The sequence below is a fragment of the Lynx rufus genome, unplaced genomic scaffold (assembly GCF_022079265.1).
Source record: "Lynx rufus isolate CCGP_SWC_20201006 ecotype Redwood Valley unplaced genomic scaffold, mLynRuf1.p SCAF_4, whole genome shotgun sequence".
Lineage (NCBI taxonomy): Eukaryota > Metazoa > Chordata > Mammalia > Carnivora > Felidae > Lynx > Lynx rufus.
Window position 1 is genome coordinate 146093808 of NW_025814856.1, and position 25224 is coordinate 146119031.

Here is a 25224-nt window from a genome sequence, read left to right on the forward strand (position 1 = left end):
ATTTCAAACCATCACAGAATCAGTTACTTGCCTGTTTGCAGTTCCCAGCATTTGCAGTTTTCACGGTGGGCTTTCTAGGCAAGCACGTATTTTTTAAGGAAATCACCGGCCCAGCTAACTGGGACAGCCACAAAGTCATCAGCCACCCCAGCAGGGCTTTCGCCACTGCTGAACTGCCTTCCCTCCAGTCTCCTGCTCTGCTCTATCTACTCCAGACTCCTCCTTCCCAAACCACAGGATCTGCACCTTCTCTCCTTGTCACTCTTTCTTCCTTCACACACCCTCTTGCCAACGTTAGCTCCAGCCACGTGACTGATTTTTTTTTTTTTTTTGCTTTACAGAAATATTGTTCAAATATTTTAGTTCTGTTCATAATCACCTAAATAATAAACAATTTCAAGGTTAGAAATTGTAATATATCCTACCACATCAATGCAAATAATTTTACTTTTATGCTTTCTTTGATTTGTATCTGTTGATATTTACACATATTTCCTATTGGGAATAGGCTGTTTAGAATTTCTCGTTTACATTGTTAAAATGTTACATACTGTTACATAATCTTTGTGATTTCAATTTAAGTGGACACATTATATATTCCAAGTGATTAAAATGCCTTCTAAGGACCTGAAATAAGTCAAGGCCATTTCCTGGTTATCAGATACTTTATGTACTTTATTCTACAATCTGCTTTTCTGTGCTTCCTGTATCATGGATATTTTCCCAAGTCAGTATCTACATTTTCTATATCATTTTATGCAATTTTTTGTTTTTTATTTTTTTATTTTAGAGAGAGAGAGAGAACAAGTGCAAGCAGGGGAGATGGGCAGAGGGAAAGAGAGAGAGAGAATCTTAAGCAGGTTCCACACTCAGTGCAGAGACTGACGTGGGGCTCTATCCCACAACCCTGGGATCACGACCTGAGCCAAAATCAAGAGTCAGACACTTAATCAACTGAGCCACCCAGGTGCCTTAACATTATTTTAAATGTCTGCATAGTGTGCCATAATAAGGATATACTTTTTTAAAAAATTTTTTTAATGTTTATTTTTGAGACAGAGAGAGACAGAGCATGAACAGGGGAGGGTCAGAGAGAGAGGGAGACACAGAATCGGAAGCAGGCTCCAGGCTCTGAGCTGTCAGCACAGAGCCCGACGCGGGGCTCGAACTCATGGACCGTGAGATCATGACTGAGCCGAAATCGGATGCTTAACCGACTGAGCCACCCAGGCGCCCCAAGGATATACTTTTTTTTAATTTAATACTTTGTGGGTTTTTTTAATGTTTTTATTTTTATTTATTTTTGAGACAGAGAGAGACAGAGCATGAGAAGGGGAGGGACAGAGAGAGAGGGAGACACAGAATCGGAAGCAGGCTCCAGGCTCTGAGCTGTCAGCACAGAGCCCGACGCGGGGCTCGAACTCATGGACCGTGAGATCATGACCTGAGCCTAAATCGGATGCTTAACCGACTGAGCCACCCAGGCGCCCCAAGGATATACTTTTTTTTAATTTAATACTTTGTGGGTTTTTTAAATGTTTTTATTTTTATTTATTTTTGAGACAGAGAGAGACAGAGCATGAGAAGGGGAGGGACAGAGAGAGAGGGAGACACAGAATCGGAAGCAGGCTCCAGGCTCTGAGCTGTCAGCACAGAGCCTGACGCGGGACTCAAACCCACGAGCTGTGAGATCATGACCCGAGCCAAAGTTGGACGCTCAACTGACTGAGCCACCCAGGCGCCCCTAAATTTAATACTTTGAATAGTTAATATACTCCATGCTTCAAAAGCCAGAGGAAAAAAAATGACACACAGTGAAAAGTCTTTCTTTGCACCTTAGTTCTCACCTACTCCAGGATGTAACCTCTTTTCTTAGTATCTTTTATATCTTTCCAGAGTTTATTTAGGTAGATGCAAGCAAATACAAACGTCATTTCTTATTTATTTGTTTGTTTGTTTATTGGCAGAATGTAACATACTATCCCCGTTATTCCTCGCTTTGCCTTTTTCACTTAATAATTTATCTTGGAGATTGTTCCAACTGAGTACATGTAGAATTTCTTTATTCTTTGTTCTACAGCTGCATGGCTTCCTACTGTACAGGCACTACCCTCACTTCCATCCTGTCCGTCCTTGGACACGGTGGTCATCCCATTGATTGCTGATCCCATCTCTACACATTAACTCCAAAACCGCCCCATCCTTTACCACTTCAGTCTCTTTTTACTGGCTTGTTTTGACTATACACGTCAGGTCTCTTGAATGCTGAAAGAGAACTGGCCCTTCATTCTAAGGTTCCTCAAAGCTCCTATAATTTTTAAATTTCTAGATTGAGGTGTCTACAGTCTTTATCCATTTTACCCCCCTCCCCCCATTTCCTCCTTGACCCTTTGGGATCTGCCTTCATCTACCTGTCTGTACTAAAACTGATCTCTGAACCGTCATCTACTAGAAACTTCCAGCAGCTTGTCTTTCTTCTCAGTTCTCACCCCTGTAACGTCTGAAGAAAGGTACCCGTCCTTGCTTACCCATTCAGTTCTAACTTCTTGTAAAATGGCTTCTGACCCCCCCCCATACTAAAATGACTCTCCAAGTGGTCATCTGTTAATGGCCCATGTCTCAGTAACCTGGCCTCTGTTCACTTTTTTTTTTTTTTATTTTTCTTTAATGTTTATTTATTTTTTGAGAGAGAGATTGACAGAGTGTGAGCAGGGGACAGGCAGAGAGAGAAAGACACAGAATCCGAAGCAGGCTCCAGGCTCTGAGCTGTCAGCACAGAACCTGATGCGGGGCTTGAGCCCACTAACTGTGAGATCATGACCTGAGCCGAAGTCGGACGCTCAACCGACTGAGCCACCCAGGCGCCCCTGTTCACTTCTCTGAACCCCATCCCTAGAGCTCCTGTCAACCTCACCCCCCACCATAGAGATTCTGTCTTCCCAATGGCTTCACTACAACCCTTTTCTATCAACTCTGACCATCGCCTTGAAATCAGATCCTAAGTTCTGATTACCTAGACTATTAATTGTAGTCTCTCAACAAACCTTCCACACTGCAGCCTCTTTGCCACTCTACATTAAAAACAAAAACAAAAGCAAACAAACAAACAAACAAAAAGCAGATCTTACATCATTCCCTTCTTCAAAACTTTTATTTCCAGGGGTTCCTGGTTGGCTCAGTTGGTAGAACATGTGACTCTTGATCTCAGGGTTATAAGTCTGAGCCCCACGTTTGTAGAGATTACTTAAAAATAAAATCTTTAAAAAACCACAAATTTTATTTCCAAACCAATGAAGCACTAACTCTCCAATCTAGCATTCAAACCCTTCCACGACTTTAATTCAACATGTATTGGCATCAGTCAACATTTTCTTCCACCACTATACTAGGCATACTATGCTCTAGCCAAACCAGTCTGCTTATTTTTCTCTAAATACACAGTGTGCTTTTGAGCCTCTGGGATGTGGTTCATCCTTTTGTCCACCTGGATTACCTTTCCCATTCATCTCTGCTATTCTAAGTCTCTTCCTCCCTTAATTTCGCTTGTCATGATATCTTCACTCACCCTCCACTAAATAAATGTGTTATAGTTATTTGTGCAGTTATCATATTTCCCTACCGGATTCTAAATTCTGCTCAAACAAAATACTGCCTTTAGTGAACTGTCCAATTTGCCATTCTGTGCCAAGTGATTTGCATGCACTGTCTCATTTAATCCTTACATCAACATTATAGGACAGGACTCCCCCCATTTAACATCGAAGAAACTGAGTCTCAGGGGCATTAACTAGCTTGCCCAGGTCACACAACTGATGAGGGTGGAATCCCTTTCTTAGTTTATTTAGGCTGCTGAAACGCAAATACCATAGCTTGGGGGGTTTATAAACAACAGAAACTTATTTCTCACAGTTCTGGAGGTCTAAGATCAAGACTCAGGCAGATTTAATGTCTGGTGAAAGCCACTTCCTGGTTCTTAGGTGGCTGTCTGTTTCCTGTGTCCTCACACGGTGGAAGGGGTGAAGGGGCTCTCTGGGGTCTCTTTTATGAGGACATTAATCCCTTTCATGAGGGCTCCATTCTCATGACCTAAGCACCTCCCAAAGGCCCCATCTCCTAATACCATCACCTTGAGGGGGAGGGTTAGGATTTCAACACATGAATGGGGGGGGGTGGATATGAACATTCAATCTATATTCGTGTTTGCATTACTTACGGTAGTCAGCACAGTATCCACCACCTGCACTGTTCTCAACCTGTTTGTGTCAGATCAACATGTTAAAAACAGCGCCTGCCTATAGACCAAGATTCTAAGGAAATAGGGAGGAGGATTGAAACAGTAACGAATTAGGATGGCAGAATTGTTGGTGATGTTTCCAAATTTCAGCCAGTGGGTCACAGCTTCTGAAGTAAGCATTTAAAATATGTAGTTACTAAACAGGGTTGCCGCTACTCTTAAATATTTTCTAATTGATACATGTAGGTTAGTTTTGTCTCCCCGATTTTATTGTCATCCCCCGGGAATTATCTCTACTCTCTTGCATTCCCCCAGCTTTCGGCGCATTGCTCAACACGCGGTGTACGTACTTGTTGATTTTAGCGTAGGTGTCTTTCCATATGTGTACGGCAACCGGGTAGGGGACGTGGGTGTGTGATGCAGTAGGCATTCCTTCCCATCCCTTTTCCCTTGAGCAGCTGCTGCCTGGATGCTTCCCTTCTCGGGGGAGGAGGCAGAACCACTGACCCTTTAACAAGTTGTCCCTCACAGAACAGGTGTCTCCCCCGCCTTTCGGAGGAGAGGGATGGCTGGACACTTAGTGACATCAGCGACCGACCAATGAGAAGTCAGGCTTCGGCAGCCGCGCCAATGAGCAACCAGGGGCGGGCCCGGTTTCCTGGGAGCCGGGCGGACCAGGCTGGTCCACCCGCCGCCGCGGAGTCTCCGCCGCTCACGCTGCGCGCCGCGGCTCCAGCGACTCCCGGCGGCTCCGGTGGCGGCGCAGTTCCCCTGCCCGCGCTCCTACCAGACGCACGGCTCGGGCACTTCCCACCGCGGCGCAGCTCCCCCGCCTCTCGGGCTCCCGCGGAGGCGCGGCTCATGCCCCCGGGCGCAGGGCGCGCAGGTGGGCCGGCCGCCGCGGGGAGATAGGCCCCCGGGGGGACGGCGGCGGGACCATGGCCCGGAGACCCGGGGCGCCGGCCGCCTATGGGGAGGAGTTCACCTTCGTCAGCCCGCTGGTGAAATACCTGCTCTTCTTCTTCAACATGCTCTTCTGGGTGAGTCTTGGGGGTCTTGGGAGGGCACCTGGGCTGCAGGGCACCCCTCGAGCGTGGAGTGGGTCGCCCACGTTCTGAGGAGGGGGCGTCCCGGGATGCCTGCTTAGTTTTCTGGGCTGATGACACTTTGGGGTAATTCATCCTGGGGAGGGACACCACGGTGGCGCCTCGTCTGGAGGGGGCGAGGGGGCGAGGGGGCGTTGGGTGGGGAGGTGGGGGGAGGGAGGGTAATGCCAGAGATTCAGTAAAGACTTAGGGGTATCCTCTGGGCATCTGTGGCAGGCCAGAAAATGGGTTTGCGGGCGAGATGCGGGTTTTCCTGTTGGCCCAAAGCAGACCCACTGGTACATTCATGATTGGGGACTTCCAGGCCTGGGGGCTGGGAGGCCCAGCAGCAAAGAAAAAAGAGAAAGCCGGGGGAACCCGGACCGTTCCTCCCCCTAACCTCAGAGAGGATGGCTTACAGGGCTTTTTCACCTTTTCCTTTTGGAGGCCTCTGGTGCCCCCCTCCCCACAAAGGCTGAGAAGGGGCAGGAATGGCCTCCAGATGTGGATGTCTTTCCCATCACTGTCCCAAACTTTGCCCCACCTTTCTCAGGATCAAACTCCATCCCCTGGAGCCTGTCTTCATCTTCTCTACATTGGACCGACCCTGTGTTGGGCTGGAAGGCCAGCAGTCCTTTCAGAATCTTCTGATGAGGGTGGAAAAGTGAAAAAACTCTTGGACGGGGGCTACCGAGATTCCCATCTCCAGCCTGCAGTTGATTGTTGATTTAACCTGGGCAATATGTTCACCTCTGTAGGCCCTAGTTTCCTCCTCCCCCAAATTGAACCCAGTATAATCAGAGATAGCAGAAGTACTCTGCTGGAGCTAAGAATCTAGCTGGACCAGCTTATGAAATGCTAGCTCAATCCTGTTTCACATCTATGGAGTCCCTGAGCTCCTCTGGGTTTGGGAACATAGAGAGGTCCCTCCCCCAACCCCCATATCTGTTCCAGCTCCAGCCAAACCAGAGCTGCTGCTCTAGGTGCCCATTATCCCTGCCCATATTTCCACCTGAGACCTAAAGTTCAGACGTGCAGGCGGGAGAAAGCAAGAGTTTAAAACATGTTTCCTAGGAGAGGGAGCAGACCCAGCATCTAAGCCAGTTGCCAGAAAGGTTCACAGGGGCCGTGGTTTGAAGAACAGACACAAAGTGCATAAGTGCTAGCCTGTTGGGACAAATGAGAGAAATCCCAGAGGGTGGTGATAAGAGCTCAGCCATTGTACCATTTCACTCAAAATGAAGTTTGAGTCCCTAACAAATTCTCAGTTTTAGCACTGGGAAAAAAAAAAAAAAAAGAAAAATCTGGAAGACATCTTGTCCAGCACCCACATTTTATATATGAGAAAACTAAAGCACAGAGATATTAATTATTTTTATCCAACAAGGTCCAACAGCTGGTTAGTAAGTTTGATCTTGTGGTTTTTCTATTGAACTACTGTGCCTCTAGGGGAAGTCCTTGGCCCAGATGGCTGCTACGGTAGTCAGCAGTATTAGCAGTTAGCCCAACTTCCCATGGTCTAGGTTCTGCCTCAGCTGGAGGTTAGGGAAGAACAGAAGAAAAAAAAAATCACCACTACTCTGCCCAGGCTGGGGGATGTTCTAAGGGAAACTCCCTACTTAAGGGCAAGTCCCAGTGAACCCTCCTACCTGCTCACAGAATGTGCCAGCCCAGTGACATGCCATCTCAGGGCCAGCACTAGCATCCCAGGGACCTCAGATCCACCTTCTGACTTTCTTTATCAGCCAAGACTCTGCTTCTTTTTTGGAGCCGGTGGCACCTCACCCTTATCTGGGTTCCCCAGCGACAACAGCTGGGTGCATCTGTTACACTTGCATTCATGGTCATTTTCTTGGACTTCCCCACCCTGCTCCACCCCTCCTTTTACCAGACAAATGACTTTGAGAGGTTGCAGCCAGGGAGAGAGTTTGGCTCCATGGACCCATTTGCCTTGGTAAAAATGATTCATTCAAGGTCAGAGGACCTTGCTAACCAAGTTGGCACCACCCCAAATTAGAGAAGAGCCCCTTCTTGGCCCTACTTTAGACTCATAAAAAGTCAGAGGCTCTAGAAATAGCACAATGAAGGACAAGAGGCCCAGTTTCTTTCTGGCATCAACTTACTGTGTGACCCTAAGCCAATATATCCGTCTCTCTGTCCTTAATCTTTCTCCTCTAAAGGAGAAAATTTTTCTGCCTCTGTGAACTATTTAAAGATGAATACATCACTTTAGGGACTGTTTTCTTTCCTCAGGACCTGGGGCTTGATCTAAGGATGCATCTCTCTATGTCCTGGTGTCCCTGGGACATTGACCTTCTCAGAGGACAGTACTTTTTGGGTGTTACTGAGTGTCACTTTCCCCCCAGGCCCAGAGCCTCAGAGCTACATTCCACACAAGTGCAGTTGGAGATGAAGGGCTGCTTCCCCAGCTCAGGGGTCATCTTTTTTCCCACCCTCCTCAGGGACTGGTTACAGTGCTTTCTTTTTTGTTGGCTTTCACCATCCTAATCAAATTCCCCTCTTCTGCCCAGGAGACACCCATGGATGGGACTGTGGTGGGCCCTTCCCTTTTCCAGGCAGAGTGCACGTTCTGGCCAGCTGCTGGGGGAGCCGCATATGGGTGCTGTTTGTTTCTGTGCTGGAACACAATGGGAAGGTAGCCAGTGTCGTCTGGGCTCACACTCAGTGGTGGCGGCAGCACTGGCTATCTCTGCTGCTGCTCTGGTACCCTGACACTTGGGTCATTTAGTCTGACTCAGAAAGCTGCTGGCTTCTTTGGGAGCAGGACCAATTCCTCCTGTTCGTGTTTCAGATCTCACTTCCCCTTTTACCTAGGAGTTCTGGTTTTCTCCCCAGAATCGTGTTGCTGGGTTACTGACTGTTGGGATCCCATGACCTGGAGTAGTTGCCCCACGATTCCAAAAGTTGTATTACAATCTTTCAGTTAAGAAGTAGCTGACTTTCCTCCCCTCCCTGTGTTGGACAGCTCTGTGCAGAGAGAAGACCAGTGCCATAGTACATGCTTTATCAGCCTTGGGCATACATTGGCAGGAACATTATCAGTGCTGCCCATAGCAGTCACCTCCTTCCTTACTGGTCCTTGTCCCACCCAGGGCAGCAGTTGGGGTGGCTTTTGAGTCAGGCAGAACTGAGACTTCCAGTCCCTGTGTCTCAGCCCATGCTTCCTTGGTGGCTATGCCTCAGGGCTTATATACATACACCTTATATATACCTTGATTGCCACATCCCTTACCTGTGCTGCAATTAGGTGTTTATTTATGTCTCGTCTTCTAGACTTCGGGCCCCTGAGGGTAGACTGCCTTATTCACTTCTTGCTTCTCAGTGCCCAGCAGAGTTTGGCAGAGTGGGTACTTGCTGAATGTTTGTTGAATGGCAGCTGGGGGAGCAGCCCCTATAGGGTGAAGGCAAGATGCCCTTCCTTCCTCTCTTATGAACACTAGTCTTTCGAGATGCAGCACAACCTAAAGTCCTTGAGCATTCTTGGTTGGGAAGAGGGGATCCAACTGTGTTCGTTCTCTTCTGCACTGGGTCTCGTGGCCTAGCACCCTCCTTCAAGGCAGGTCAGCCATCCGCCCCTAGCATGTCCCTCAGGGCCATACGTAATTACTATCTACAGCACCCAGATTTTTCCACTTCCACTGCAGCACAGGTGGACCCCCATCCAGGTCATTCCCAGACTGATCCAGGCCTCCGGTGAGGTATCTTCTTAAAAAAAATTTTTTTTTACATTTATTTATTTTTGAGAGACAGAGAGAGTCAGAACACAAGTGGAGGAGGGGCAGAGAGAGAAGGAGACACAGGATCCGAAGCAAGCTCCTGGCTCTGAGCCGTCAGCACAGAGCCTGACGTGGGGCTCGAGCTCATGAACCATGAGATCATGACCAGAGCCAAAGTTGGACACTTAACCGACTGAGCCCCCCAGGCGCCCCAGGTGAGGTGTCTTCTTTAAGAAATTCACACCCCCCTCCAGGACCACTGTCTTGGAGTCCTCAGTGCACTCAGAATGTCCCATGTCACCTGCAGCGCCATCTGTTGTAACCTGGCTCAGAAGCCTTGAGGAAATGACCAGGCATCAAACCTGGAAAAATCCCTCCTGAATGGCAGAGACCTTTTTATCACCCAACATAACCCCCAACACACACACACACACACACACTCACACACCCACATACTCACACCTGAATACCTTAGGAAGCGGAGCCCACCCCCCTCCCCCAACTCTCCTCCTTCCCCTGTAGACTAGGCAGGCTTAATAAATGAAATAGTCACATTACAAAAAAAAAAAAACAAAACAAAAAAAAAAAACACTAAAAAGGAAGACAAGAAGGATATCCTATGCTGTCAAGTCACACACATGCCTTCTTATCTCAACAGCTCTGTTTGCCTTGTACCAAGTAGGAAATCATAAACTTCAAGCAGCCTTTAAAAGAATAAAAGAAAACATGTAGCACCTCTTAGAGTCTTGATAGAAGATTCTGTGTCAGGCTGGGAACTCCAGGGCGATAGTTCAAGTGTTTACATTACTGTGAGTCCTTGTGGACTTCTCTCCCTTGTTTATAACCTTGGGAAACCCAAACCAGCCACGGCCTAAGGAGAAGCTAAGGGGTTGGCTCCAGAGCCGCCCGGATGGCTCAGTAGGTTGAGTGTCCAACTCTCTTGATATCGGCTCAGGGCACGATCTCACAGTCATGGGATCAAGCCCCAAGTCAAGTCAGGCTCCATGCTGAGCATGGAGCCTGCTTAGGAGTCTCTCTCTCTCTCTCTCTCTCTCTCTCTCTCTCTCTCTGTCTCCCCCTCTGCCCCTTCCCCACTTGCCCTCTCATTCTCTCTCTCAAAATAAATAAATAAACGTAAAAAAAATTCAAGGGTTGGCCCCAGACGTTGGAAAGGAAAGAGCTCTGTGGACTCCCCCACTCCAGGAGGACAATTCCATCCAATCCAGAGGGAAAAAGCCAAGAGCCAGTCTCACAGAGATAGTCTACACCTCAGAAACCCAGGAACAAATGGTGCTGGGATGGCCCCAGAAGTGTGTGCAGACCCTGGGCAGTGAGAGAGGGGGCCCTGCTTTAGGTCTAGCAGGCTTATCCGAAAATAAGGACAGAGAAGACTTTGAAACTGAAGGTGCAGACCCCTCTCTCCAGTGTCCCTCTGGATAGGGGAAGGATTTTTGATTCCCACGCAAAGAATGTGTGTCCTCCCCCACCCCCCTTCAACAGAAGAGGAGAAGAGATTCCAAGGAAGAGGAGAGGACTTTGAGACAGATGCACCCACTTTGCACAGACTGGACTTTACAATGTGGAGACAAAGAAGGCCCAGGGCTTTGTCTCGGGGGCTGGTGGGCCCTGTGTGGTGATGCCGTCTTCTCCTTTCAGGGTGCTGTTCCAGGGACTTCCCTCTGGGCCCTGCTGGTATCATCACCTCCCAGTGCTATCTTACTTCCCCTTGAGCCCTGCCCAGTTTGGAGATTACCAGCTGCTCCCCCAAGAGAATTGCAGGCAGCTTCTTCCCACCTCTCGTGATGCCCCCCGGTGAATGCACATGCCCTGGTGTTGCTGTGAGCCTCTGAGGTGGAGAGAGGAAGGCAGCCAGGTGGCTGAGGTCACAAGGCTCAGGAGACAGAAAGACAGGTTCCTGTCCCACTTCAGCGGCTCACTTGTTGAGTGAGTCAGGGAGAGTTTCTTGAATTCTCCCAACATCAGTTCTGTAAAATAGAGATGCTAACACCCTCTTGGGACTGTGGTCAGAATTCAATGAAATAGCGTGTATAAAGTGTTTATTTAGCTCAGTGCCTGACCCTTAGTGCTTGACAAAAGACAGCTATTACTGTTGCTAGAAATAGCTCCTGGAGGTCACCTGTTAGGGATGGCCTTGGAGAGCTGGGATGAGTGCTCCTTCTGGCAAAAGGCAGATAGATAAGGATTGAGTCTAGGTGAAGGCTAGCTAACCTTGGGCCTGACTTCCTTCTGCCTCACACCCCCTTTGCTCACATTTCTTTCTTTCTTTTTTTTTTTTGATAATTTATTTATTTTTTAATTTACATCCAAGTTAGTTAGCATACGGTGCAACAGTGATTTCAGGAGTAGATTCCTTAGTGCCCCTTTACCCATTTAGCCCATCCCCCCTCCCACAACCCCTCCAGCAACCCTCTGTTTGTTCTCCATATTTAAGAGTCTCTTCTGTTTTGTCCCTCTCCTTTTTATGTTATTTTTGCTTCCCTTCCCTTATGCTCATCTGTTTTGTCTCTTAAAGTCCTCATATGAGTGAAGTCATACGATTTTTGTCTTTCTCTGACTGACTAATCTCACTTAGCATAATACCCTCCAGTTCCATCCACGTAGTTGCAAATGGCAAGATTTCATTCTTTTTGATTGCCGAGTAATACTCCATCGTATATATATATATATACACCCCGTCTTCTGTATCCACTCATCTGTCGATGGACATTTGGGCTCTTTCTATACTTTGGCTATTGTTGATAGTGCTGCTATTAACATGGGGGTGCGTGTGCCCCTTCAAAACAGCATACCTGTATCCCTTGGATAAATACCTAGTAGTGTAATTGCTGGGTCGTAGGGTAGTTCTATTTTTAGTTTTTTGAGGAACCTCCATTCTGTTTTCCAGAGTGGCTGCACCAGCTTGCATTCCCACCACCTTTGCCCACATTTCTACTGTTAGAGAGAAGTGTTAATTAATGATGTCTTTGTATTTTATATTTTATAGAGCTGTTTTATATCTGTCATGGGAACAGAGACCCCACTGTTGTCTCCAAGGACCTTTCCTAGGTCCACTTATAAGGGCTCGTCCCACCGCCTTGGTCTTAAGGTACAATCCAGTGGAAGTCCATGCCTGTAATTGTTGGCATTTGGGCACTAGATCCAGAAGAACTCTTGTTTAGAGTTTCATCTTGGGGCCCTGTAACTTTTCCTCTCTTATCACTGATGGTTCTGAAGTAGTATCCTGGGGCTAGAATAAGGGTTTTTCTTAAAAACCTCAAATCATGGATGTCTTTTTGCAATTTGCAAGAAAAGAAGTCAAACAAGGCAGAGAATTTTCTCCATTTTCTATTTTCTCCCATGAACATTAGCATCTGTGGCTGCTTATCTGCCAGCAAGCGCTAGCAGAAGGCAAAGGGAAGAGGACAAGTAGCACCAAATATTATGGAAAACTAGGAAACTAGAGTAGTGCCTGTATTATTGTTTTATGAGATGTAGAGACATATGCCTAACAGCCTTGTCATCACTTAGTACATTTTTCCTTATTTCTAGGATAGAAATTTATGTTGTGCTTCCTCACATGACACACTGAGAAGGACACAAAACTATCTGTGTGGTATTTCTGTCAAAAATGTGTCATCTGAGGGGTGCCCGGGTGGCTCAGTTTAAGCATCTGACTTCGGCTCGGGTTATGGTCTCTTGGTTCTTGAGTTCAAGCCCTGCATTGGGCTCTTTGCTGTCAGTGCGGAGCCTACTTTGGATCCTCTGTCTGTCTCTCTCTCTCTCTCTCTCTGCCCCACCCCCAATCTCTCTCTTTCTCTCAAAAATTAATAACCACTTCCTAAAATGTGTCATCTGAATCTAATTGTGAGGAAACAATCAGACAAATCCAAATTGAGGGGTGTTCTGCAAAACAACTGGCCTAGACTTCTAAAAAAATGCCAGTGTTGGGACACCTGGCTGGCTCTGTCAGTAGAGCATGTGACTCTTGATGTCGGGGTCGTGAGTTCAAGCCCCACGTTGGGCATAGAAAAAAAAATGCCAGTGTCAAAAAAAAAAATGTCAGAACAAGTGTTGACAAGGATGTGGAGAAACTGGAACCCTTGCACATTGTCGGGGGGGGGGAATGTGAAATGTTGAAGCCACTATGGAAGAGTCTGGTAACTCCTCAAAACATTAAACATAGAATTACCATGTGACCCAGCAATTCCATCCCTGGATATATATCCAAGAGAATTGAAAATAGGTATTCAAACAAAAAGTTGTCCACCGGCATTCACAGCAACACTATTTACGGTAGCCAAAAGGTGGGAACAACTCAAACGTCCATCAAGGGATGAATGGATAAACACATTTTGTTATATCCATATAATGGAATGTTATTAGGCCATAAAAATAATGAAGTACTCGCCAAAGCAGGGATGAGCCTTGAAAACGTTATGCTCGGTGAACGAGACCAAACACAAAGAGCCACATACTGTATGATTCCATTTACGGGAAATGTGCAGAATAGGCAAAACCTTAGAGATAGAAAGCAGATTTGTGGTTGCCAGGGGCTGGAGGAGTGGAGGGGATGATGTCCCTTTGCATACCCACATCAGTGTGAGGGAGGTTTTTTTGTTTGTTATTTAGCATTTCCTTACTTTCTGGCGGTACGTGTTTAATGGGTAAGAGATTTCTATCCGGGGTGATGAAAAAGTCCTGGAACATGATAGCCGTGATGGTTGCACGGTAACGTGAATGTACTCAAGACCACTGGACTGTAACACGGTTAATTTTGTGGTGTACGTACTTTACCACATTTTTTTTTTCTGAAGTCAGTATCTTGAAAGACCAAAAACAAAGAAAAAAGAAGCCAAGCTGCAAAGGAGGCCAAAGGAGACTTGATCTGAAATGCATGATCCTTGATGGGATCCTGGATCAGGAAAAAAGAAAAAAAAGGTTATAAAGGACATTATTGGGAGAATTGGGGAAAGGGAAGTATGAGCTGTAAATTAGAGAGCAGCGATAGCATATTAAAGTTGACGAGAAGAATTTAATATGTCCAAATTGTATAGGGTATGCCAACAGAGCATTGTAGCTTCCTGGGGCTCTGACACCTGAACAGTTTTAACATTGCCTTACACTTTGGTGTGAGGAGAAAATCCCCCTGATTATTTGGTTTCGGTTTTGTTGTGTTTTTTTTAGAAATCCCCTTGATTAAAGTTTGTGACATTGCATGCATATGAATCCTAATTTAAGAAAGTCTGATATTTAAAAAAAAAATGTGGGTTGGGGCGCCTGGGCGGCTCAGTCGGTTAAGCGTCCGACTTCGGCTCAGGTCATGATCTGACCCACGGTTTGTGGGTTCAGGCCCCACAGCAGACTCTGTGCTGACAGCTCAGAGCCTGGAGCCTGCTTCAGATTCAGTGTCTCCCTCTCTCTCTGCCCCTCCCCTGCTTGCACTCTGTCTCTCTTTCTCTCTCAAACATAAATAAACATCGAAAAAAAATTTAAACAAAAAAAAATGTTTTTTTTAATTTTAGAAAGGGGGAGGGAGGGGCAGAGGGAGAGAGAGAGAATCTTAAGCAGGCTCCATGCTGAGCGCAGAGCCCAACGAAGGGCTCCATCTCACGACCCTGGGATCGTGACCTGAGCCGAAGTCAAGAGTAAGACGCTTCTCCGACTGAGCCACCCAGGCGCCCCAGGGTGTCATTTTCATCATATCACATCGTATACCTGTGATTTACCTCTGTTGATGTTGATCTTACTCCCCTGGCCGAGGTAGTGTCTGTCAGATGTCTCCACCCTCTTTCCCCCCCTCTTCCGTACTGTGCTCTTTGGAAGGAAGTCACTATGAGCATCCACACTTAGGAGCGGGGAGTTGTGCTCTACCTCCTTGAGAGTACACTGTCGACACAAACCATTTGCAATTCTTCTGCATGGGAGATTTTCTTTTCTCCCTCGTTTATTTATTTCAGTCCTTTTTTTTTTTTTTTTTTAAATTTAAGTCCTTTCTATCAGTATGGACTCATAGATACTTATTTTATGTTTGGGGTAATAATTTCATTCTTCCTTATTTTGATGTCCCTTTGGCATACCCACCTCAGTGTGAGGGAGGGTCTTTTTGTTTGTGTCTTAGCATTTCCTTACTTTCTGGCACTGCAAGATACTCCAGGCTTATCTTCTATATCTCCTGCTCCAGTAGGAGATTCAGCCATTTTCCCAAGGAGCCCAGGGGTTGGTTATTTTCATTATAAGGTGATTACTCACCTTATATAAGGATAAAGGTATTGGTGCACGCAAGTTATTTTATATAATTTGATTGACAACTCCTCAGGAACATGCCTTTTGCTAGACTCAGCTATTTTAAAAACTGTGTCTAGCTCTTAAAAATTTCCAGTGAGGCTTCATTCTAGCCAGAATATGAAAAGCCATTCTAAGAAGTATCTTTATCTCTATCCTCATCGTGAAAGGAGGTCATTGGTGGTATTGTGGGGTGTTCTAAGGATTTTGTGGCAAAGCCTGATAGAGTGGAAAGAGTACTAGACTGAGATTGGAAACTGGGTTTAGTCCAGATGTTTCCTCTGCACCCATGTGCACTTGGCCAAGTATCACTTTGCTCTTTGGGCCTCATCTATAAAAAGGTGAGTGGCTGAGCTCATTTCTAAGGTTCTATTCAGCTCTAAAATGCTATGCTATTAACGGCAGCAGCATTAACTTTGGGAGGGCAGTAGCTTTGAGGAATTCAGGGTGGGAGATGTGGGCAGGAATAGGAGTGTGAAAGGGCAAGCAAGCTGTGACTCGGGGATGAAGAGGGAGATCAGTGATAGAAATACCAATTCTTAGCTAGTGAGCCCCAGGAAAGCAGTATCATTAGTGATCGTATTAAATATTAACGATAATATTAAAGTCTTCATCTTGATTTTAATGTAACCCGTACCTGCTGCTCTAGATCCCTGGCTGAGTGTGCTTTAGGCTTGTGGTTCTCAAACTTGGCTGCACATTGGAATCACTTGGAACACATTCAGAACTACTGTTGCCTCAGGGCACCTGGGTGACTCAGCCAGTTAAGCGTCTGGCTCCCGATGTTGGCACAGGTCATGATCTCACGGTTCATAGGATCGAGCCCTGCATCGGGCTCTGCACTGACAGCGAGAAGTCTGCTCGGGATTCACTCTCTCCCTCTCTCTGTCCCTCCCCTGCTCGTGCGCTCTCCTTCCCCACGCCCATTCAAAAGTAAATAAATAAACACTAAAAAAAAAAAAGAAAGAAAGAAATACTGTTGTCTGGATTACAATATGTGGTTTGGGTGCAGCTAAGGCATCAGCAGTTTTCAGTTCTTCCCTCCCTGCTCTTCCTCCCATTCTAACGACACTCAAGTTGGGGAAGCATAGGCTGTAGATGCTCTTGCTCCTCTCCCACATAGCGTGCAGTCTCCTTAAGGGCAAGACTACATCTCACTCATTTTTGCAGTCCTCAGAGTACCTTGTACATAGCAGCTGATGACTTGAATTTGGATAGTGTGTTAGTTTCCTAATGCAGCTATAACTAATTACCACAAACCTCATAGCTTAATACAACACAATTTTCTTACATTCTAGAGGTCAGAATTCCAAAATGGGTCTCACTGGGTAAAATGAAGGTATCACCAGGGTAAAATGAAGGTATCACCAGGGATGGTCCCTTCTGGCGGCTCTAGAGGAGAATCTATTTCCTGCCTTCTTCAGCTTTTAAAGGCCGCCCATCTTCTTTGGCTCATGGCACCACACCCCTCCAATCTCTGCTTCCATTGTCATACCTATCTCCTTCTCGGACTCTGACCTTTCTGCCTCCCTCTTCTAAGGCCCAATAGGATAATTACTCTCCATTTCCAGACATATTTACAGATTCTAGGAATTAGGACAGGACATCTTTTGGGGGAACACTATTCTGTGCTACCCCCCCACAGATAGAGACAGAACTGCTGTAATTACAGGCCCACACAGGGAATTAAGTTACCGTGATACGTGGCATCTCTTTACTTTGTTGTTTTAGCCGCGTTAGGATTTAATCAGAGGCCATCTTTGTGGCAAGTTATACATCCTAGCAAAAGTGTAACATGTGTAAAACAGTGAGGAGTCTGGGAACAACAGAAATAAAGAGCAGGTTCATATCTTTAAATGATTCAGTAAAGGGATATTCAGAACTGTTAAGTGGCTATGGGGAGTTTTAAAGGGCAGGCCGGGCTGCTCAATCACTCTGGCAAAGGGCTGTGCCTACAGGCTGGGGGATGACTGAGATCTCTGTTGTGTGGTTGCCTTGCCTCCCACCCATTCCCCCTTGCTCCCTCAGCCTGGTTGTCCTGGGGGACAGCAAGCCAGCTGGCACCTCCAGCCCCACTCACAGCTCTGCAAGCAGCTCCCTCTCTCCCGGACAAAGAGCATGAGGGCCAGTAGATAACACACCTAGTCCTGAGTCAGAAGCAGTGTCAAATGATTGGGGGCAAGGCTGTGTATATAGCCAGGGAAGAGTCCTGAAAGATCCGGTTTTAGATAAGGGTTTCCATTTACTGCTAAACGCACCAGAAAGCAGAGGCCACTGAGGAAAAATATCTTTCTGCTGAGTAACTACTTTGACCCTATTAACTCTACAGGGGCCCTATTCCCTTCTCCCACCGAAGCCCCAAGATGGCTTTTTCCAGCTGGTCTCTGTCTTGTAGGACAGTGGAGTCTAGCCAGCCATCTCCTTCCCCACTGAGTTGGTCAAGTCCCTGCTGCTGAGAACTCCCTCTAGCCAGAGCGTGGCCCCAGCAATTGCCATGGTGACAGCCAGCTGCTGCTTAGCACCAGCCTGGGGACTGGGCACAAAGAAAGAGTGGCCGAGAGATGTGCACATTGGGCTGCCCGGCACTCCTGGAGGCCTGCGGTGGGGGTGGAGGGCAGAAAAGGCCCCTTTGGGGATTGTTGGTAGTCTCTGATGGGTTTGATCTCTCAGGGAGAAGCCAGGAAGTTTGAAGCATTTAAACTCTTATTGTGCTCCACACTGGAATCCAGGTTTATAAAGATAAAGGCTCCCTTGCCAAGCCAGTTTGCATTTTATACACCTGTGTTCATGGATGCATTCTTTCCATTGCTATGTGCTTGCATTCTTGCATTGGACACCATTTTGACCTCCAAGAGATTTAGACACTCGGGAGTGTTCGTCGACTCAGGCCTGCTTCAGCTTTAAAACCTGCCCTTTGAAGTAGTTGGATTCAAATTCAAAATTTCAGAGTTTCTGTGTCACCCTGGAAAAGTTAACTATTAGTAATGACAGATAATATTTATTGTCAGGCACTGTGTTAAATGCTTTCCATACATTATCTTATCTAATTTCACAGTGGTTTTTATTTTTTTAGATGTAGTTGTTTAAATTCTCGTCTTCAGGGGCGCCTGGGTGGCGCAGTCGGTTAAGCGTCCGACTTCAGCCAGGTCACGATCTCGCGGTCCGTGAGTTCGAGCCCCGCGTCGGGCTCTGGGCTGATGGCTCAGAGCCTGGAGCCTGCTTCCGATTCTGTGTCTCCCTCTCTCTCTGCGCCTTCCCCGTTCATGCTCTGTCTCTCTCTGTCCCAAAAATAAATAAACGTTGAAAAAAAAAAATTTTAAATTCTCGTCTTCAGATACAGAAACTGAGGTTCAGGGATTTGTCTAGCATAGGCCCAGGTTTGACTGGTTCCAAAGCCCAATTCTTAGCTACGGTCTGTAACCTTGTATTGCCTTGATTTCCTCATCTGTAAAATGAGAACAGCCGCCTCACAAGATAACTGTGTTGTGAGGATCAATCGAGATCATCTTGGTAAAAGCTTTTCTTGAAGGCAAAACAGATGCCATCAACTGTATCTCTTGGGAGGACAGAGATGGTCATCTCTGGGTCCTGGGAAAGTCATCTTCCTGCTTCTCTTAAGGTTACTTACAGCACTCAGGGCCCCCTGGTTTCCAAAATCTCAGAGTCTGCCTCATTCCTGTGTCCACAGGTGATTTCCATGGTGATGGTGGCTGTGGGAGTCTACGCTCGGCTGATGAAGCATGCAGGTGAGCTATAGGTCCCCCTCTATCTCCCTATGACTCTTGCCAAGCCCCTTCCTCCTCTGCCTCCATGGCCCTCTAACATGCTTTCCTCAGCCGCCCTCTAGCCTGATTTGAGCACCCTACCGCAAGGCATTAGGCCACCCAGGCCAGTTCACCTAGATTTCCCTGAACTCCCACGAATCTTCCAGGATATGCTTACATTTTAGGCTTAAGAAGTGTCTAGGAAAGTAGGTAGGCCTCTGGGAGCAGAGAGTAATCAGAGGCCTTACCCCCTCCCTCACTCTGTCCTGGAGTAACTCAACCTCCATTCCAGTTCTACTGCACAAAGTCTCCAGGAAACGGAATCTGCAAAACTGGGAGCCTAATGCCATTCTAATTCATTTCTGGAGCGCAAGTGGTTCGTCCTCTCTTAAGCCTGGGAACAAAAGCTCTTACTCTGTTATTTGTTAGTTCCTCAAATTAAATGCCACAAACCTTTCTCGGCCCTTTTTATTCTCCCCATCGGAGGAGAGTACTGCCTCCCCATACCTTCATCCAACCATACTAGAGATTCCCCCACCAGAGGGGAACAGTTTTGGAGGGCATCCCCCACCTCGTCCCTGGGTATCACTCTCAGACAGCACCAGGCTCAGACTGAGACAGCCTCTCCCCCAGAAGCAGCCTTGGCCTGCCTGGCAGTGGACCCTGCCATCCTGCTGATCGTGGTGGGCGTTCTCATGTTCCTACTCACCTTCTGTGGCTGCATTGGATCCCTCCGTGAGAACATCTGCCTCCTACAGACGGTGAGTGGTCAGGGACCCCACCAGAAAGACCCTGGCCCCCTCCATAGGCCTCCCAGCCTCCTGATGCCGTTCCTACTACCATTTCAGTTTCATCTGTCCCACCTACCCTCCAAGGCCTGTGCTGTCCACTCCCCGCTGTAGAGCTCAGCCCAGATGAGTCAGCACAGGGTGGCCACCCTCAAGACAGCATGTGAGAGGCAGCGGCGGCCTTATGTGCGGGGCCTCTGGGAGAAGTGCCTGTAGCCCCCAGTACCCAGTACTCCCCATGGCCCTGGGAGGGGCTACACCCAAGCATGGTAATTGACTGTCTTCTTTCCCTGCCCACTCCCTACAGTTCTCACTCTGCCTCACCATCGTGTTCCTGCTACAGCTGGCTGCAGGGATCCTGGGCTTCGTCTTCTCAGACAAGGTAGCACTGGGGCCCCAGGGGCTCCTAGGTGTGAACCGGAGGGAGGAAGAGAAGGTTCCTGCCCATGCTTAGCCTGATTAATTAACCAGCACTCCTTCCCCTGAGAAGCATCAGCCTTGGAAAGATTCTCCTTAGGGATGAACAAATGGCCTTTAAAGTCACCATATTTAGAGAGGATTTCCAGATTGTAAGGTGTTTTCCCTCTGACAGTTACAGAGGCCAACAGGAAAATAAACTCTATGAACACAAAATTAAAGCAATCTACAAACTTTAATGGCAAATTATTGGGTAAAATATAATTATCAAGTGGACTGTAGACAATACGAAGAAACTTTTATTTCTTCTGAAAGTTGCTTACTGGGATACACAGAAGGAAAGAAGGGGGAAACTAAACAAGATTTTGAGCAGTGTTCACCATATCTGGAAGTGGTCTGTTTAGTGATCATCCTTTTAATTAAGAACCAGAATTCATTTCTCAAAGGGCAAATGACTGCCAGGAGTCGTATTGAACTATAGAAACTTTGAGAAAAATAGTGGAGCAAGAAGGAAGAAGGAATGGTGTAAACTATGAAATGGGGAGTCACTGAGTTCATTCTGAAGAATGTCCTAGTCCTTCTGGCTTAGTAAAATCCTAAAATGATACAGATCTGTTTGGAGTCTAAAGAGATGCAGTTTCCTTATGTCCACTAGAGGTCAGTGTCTCAGCTTTGTAAGCCCTTTTCTACTAAAATCTATATATTGGATTCTCTGCTTTGCATCAACAAGTATTTTGTGGTTAATAGTGTTCCCAGATAGATAAATCTTGGATTATCTTGAAATGTGGCCTTGAGAAGTGACAACAGCAGGTCCTGCATTTCTCTTGCCTACTGGTACCTGAGGGCCCAGGGATGGATAGGCTTTTTGGAACTGGCCATCAACCTAGGACTTAGTTCCGATTTCAAGGTTGACTTCAATGAAGAAGGATGGCCACTGTCTATGGTTATTCCTGAAGGGAGGAGCAGGTTAAGGGTTAGTCCTGTGTTCTGATCCCCTACTCATGTCTCTGGCAGGCACGAGGGAAAGTGAGTGAGATCATCAATAATGCCATTGTGCACTACCGAGATGACTTGGACCTACAGAACCTCATTGATTTTGGCCAGAAGAAGGTATGGGCTAAGAGTGGGGGGAGGTCAGCTGTGGTCTGAGAGGCTGTAGGCAAAAATTAATGCCATCCCAAGAGGCACCTCACCCTTCAGGTCTGTGGGCTTCTTCATTACCTGTCGGGTAATGGATTCTGGAAGGAGGTTTGGCAAAAAACCATGCACAGTAGAGTACTTTAAAAGTACTTTTAAGAGAACAGAACAGTAGTATATATAGTAATCTGCCATTTGTATAAAAAGAGGGAGGAAAAAATATGTATTCATATTTACGAAAGGAATCTGGAAGGATATGTAGAAACAATTCTAAGTGGTTACTTTTAGGGGAATAAGGAAATGGGCAGATTTTTACATATTACCTATTTAAAAGTTTAAATTTTAAAATCATGATAAAATATACACAACATAAAAATTTACCATTTTAACCTTTTTAAGTATATGAAACTGTGGCACTAAGTACATTCACATTGTTTACAACCATCACCACCATCCATCTCCAGAACTTTTTCATCTTTCCCAGAGAAACCCTCCCCATTAAACACTAACTCCCCACTTCCCCTTCCCCCAACTCCTAACAACAACTATCTACTTTCTATGATTTGGCTACTCTAGAGACCTCATATGAGTGGAATCATATAGTATTTGTCCTTCCGTGACTGGTTTAGTCACTTAGCAGTTCTTCAAGATTCATCCATGTTGTAGGATATGCCAAAATTTCCTTCTTTTTTAAGGCTGAATAATATTCCATTGTATGTACAGACCACATTTTGTTAATTCATTCATCTTGCAATGCACACTTGGATCACTTCTAAATGGAAGTGATGCTGCTAGGGGTGCCTGGGTGGCTCAGTCGGTTAAGCGTCTGACTTCAGCCCAGGTCATGATCTCGCGGTCCGTGGGTTCGAGCCCTGCATCGGGCTCTGTGCTGACAGCTCAGAGTCCGGAGCCTGTTTCAGATTCTGTGTCTCCCTCTCTCTCTGACCCTCCCCTGTTCATGCTCTGTCTCTCTCTGTCTCAAAAATAAATAAACATTAAAAAAAAAAAAAAAAGGAAGTGATGCTGCTATGAATCAGAAGTTGAATTTTATTTTATTAAAAAAATGTTTAATGTTTACTTATTCTTGAGAGAGAGAGAACATGAGTGGGGGAGGAACAGGGAGAGAGGGAGACACAGAATCCAAAGGAGGCTCCAGGCTCTGAGCTGTCAGCACAGAGCCCGATGTGGGGCTCAAACCCACGAACTACAAGATCATGACCTGAGCTGAAGCCGGATGCTTAACCGACTGAGCCACCTGGGCACCCCTAAAGTTGAATCTTAAATAAAAGTGCTTTCGAGACCAGTACTGAGTTCCTCTTCCCTTGGTGCAACTTGACTTGGATCCTCCTTACTTTTATGGAGTAATTAGGAACCCACAATATTGAAGATTCTCTTCTGTTTCCTCTGTATTAAGACAGATATTTTCAACACCAATCCTTTAAGTATTTCAGCCAGTGTTTTTGAACACCTCCTTTTGCCAGCCTCTATATTATGCAGGACCGCAAAACCAGAACCTGCCTTCAAGGAGCTCATAATTGAATGTATAAAAAACAAAATATATAACTTTGGTTGTTATAACAAGATATATAAAGGTGAAGGCCACTGAGAAATGTGAACTCAAGGTTTAAGGTTGTGTTTAAACACAACCTGAACTTACAACTGGAAGCTGGCCACAGACTTTTGGCTGCTGTGAGAATTCCCCTGGTCATCTCAATGTGAGGGGCAGGTGATTCTTAACCTCTGTGGTGGGCTTTGTTACAGTTCAGTTGCTGTGGAGGGAATTCCTATAAGGACTGGTCGCAGAACATGTACTTCAACTGTTCAGAAGACAACCCCAGCCGTGAGCGCTGCTCTGTGCCTTACTCCTGTTGCTTGCCTACCCCCAACCAGGTGAGCCTACATCCCACCTCATCTCCTCCTGGGCAGCAATCTCAGTTACTTTCCAATTAGGGTAGCCGCTGTTGGGAATCCCCATTCAGTAGCTTAACCGGTCAGTTTTGTAGGACAGCTGTCCGATGTTTTTCTTCACCCCAATCTAATGGCTCTGTTAACTTTTCATTCCCACAGTCCACATGGGGATTCAGAAGGTGCAGGTCTCTAAAGCAAGGAGAACTGAACTCAGACCTCCCAGAGGAAAGGAAGCTTGCGTTTAGCAACTTCCAAGCTAGGATCCTCCACATGTACTCCCTAACGTTTTAGGAGTTTAAGAAGGGTGGGAAGCCCATCAGCTAGGGCCCAAAAGAGAAAGTTTGAAAATAGGAGTCCCATTTAGCTTTTCAACTCTTTCCCCAGGCAGTGATCAACACCATGTGTGGCCAAGGTATGCAGGCCCTTGACTACTTGGAAGCTAGTAAAGTCATCTATACCAATGGCTGTATTGACAAATTGGTCAACTGGATACACAGCAACCTCTTCCTTCTTGGTGGTGTAGCACTGGGCCTGGCCATCCCCCAGGTAACTTACCCTGTAAGCCTTGTGGGTCGTATAATTCTGCAAAGACTCCTTTGTTTTGGGGAGGGCCCCTGGGGATCAGCTAGGGTGTCAGGCACAGCTATTGCTAAGGAGCAGGGGATCGGATGGTGCTGACCACACTGGGAAGACTGAGTCAGGGAAAACAAAGACATCACTCATTGCTGAGGGCCCAATCCATCTCGCCTCTCCCAGCTGGTAGGAATCCTGCTGTCTCAGATCCTTGTGAATCAGATCAAAGATCAGATCAAGCTACAGCTCTACAATCAGCAGCACCGGGCCGACCCATGGTACTGAGAATCCATCCTACACCTCCTCACATTGGCAACAGGCGAGCCTCATCGACCAACAGCAGTGGGCATAGCTCTCATCACCAAATGGAGACTTGGACTCCAGTCCCCCAGCAGCAGTCCAGTGGGGAGAAGCCAACTCCAGCTGGGCAGAAGGCAGGGTGCATAGGTGGCTCAAGTCTAGGAAGGATGACCCTCCTCCTTTCCCCATCCTAGCCCTCACCATTGTTAGAGTTATTTTGTATTCTTTTTAACCTTACACATTTGGGTTTATGTTTTTTTGTTTTTGAGTTTTGTCTGGGCAGAGATGTTTGGGAAACAGCAGTTGCACAGAGTCTTGGGGATACTAGGTGCTGCTTTACACGGAGGCACTACAACCTACAGCTCTACTAGGGCTGCTACTGAGCCTGCTGGATGTTTTCTGATTCCATCTGTTGACAGCAAGACCTGGCTGGAGAGTGGGCACTAGCAGCCCTACCTGGAGTCCAGTTAGCATGATACCAGCTCCAGAAGGGAATGGAACAGGCAGTGAGCTTGGGGTCGGCTGGGGACAGTCGTATGTGTTGGGTAGGAGTGGAAGGCGATATGTTTACCAAATGCTGCCCTGCCATCCTCCCAGGTAGTGAGAGTGAGCTACATCCTGCCCCTCCCTCATTTCCATGGAAACATGGCAGCAGGGGCAAGGGGTACAACAGCAGCCAAATTCATCCCTCTCCCCCACTCCACCCTTTTTAAAAGGTTTGGAACCATGGTCTTTATAATCTGCAGCCAGCAGAGGTGGGACTGAGCCATTTGTGCCCTTGAATTCCTCTCATCTGGCCCTCCCTCTCCAGCAAGTGGGGTTTCTTTAACTTTGGCAGTGCTGAGGGAGGCTAGGTAATCCCTCCCCACCCCCCACCCTTCCCCCGCCCCGCCATTCCCCTACACCATAGCTCAGTATTTCTACAGTGTGAAAAGCAGGGACCTTGCTGGGGCAGGGGGAGCCAGAAGTGGCAATAAAAGTTTGTTGACCTGGGCTAAA

General features: G+C 46.8%; 1 protein-coding gene across 2 annotated transcripts; it reads left to right on the plus strand.

Moving 5' to 3' along the window:
* The first annotated feature begins 4941 nt into the window (after positions 1 to 4941).
* TSPAN33 (tetraspanin 33) lies at positions 4942 to 25224 on the plus strand. Of its 2 annotated transcripts, none has more exons than XM_047095674.1 (8): positions 4942 to 5274; positions 19027 to 19084; positions 19736 to 19863; positions 20198 to 20272; positions 21322 to 21417; positions 23206 to 23334; positions 23737 to 23898; positions 24109 to 25224. In XM_047095674.1, exons 1-8 carry the CDS (start codon positions 5173 to 5175, stop codon positions 24208 to 24210), a joined length of 852 nt encoding a protein of 283 aa, XP_046951630.1. In that variant the 5' UTR covers positions 4942 to 5172; the 3' UTR covers positions 24211 to 25224. The 2 variants fall into 2 exon arrangements, with proteins under 2 accessions (XP_046951630.1, XP_046951631.1); XM_047095675.1 differs by having other exon boundaries at positions 19739 to 19863.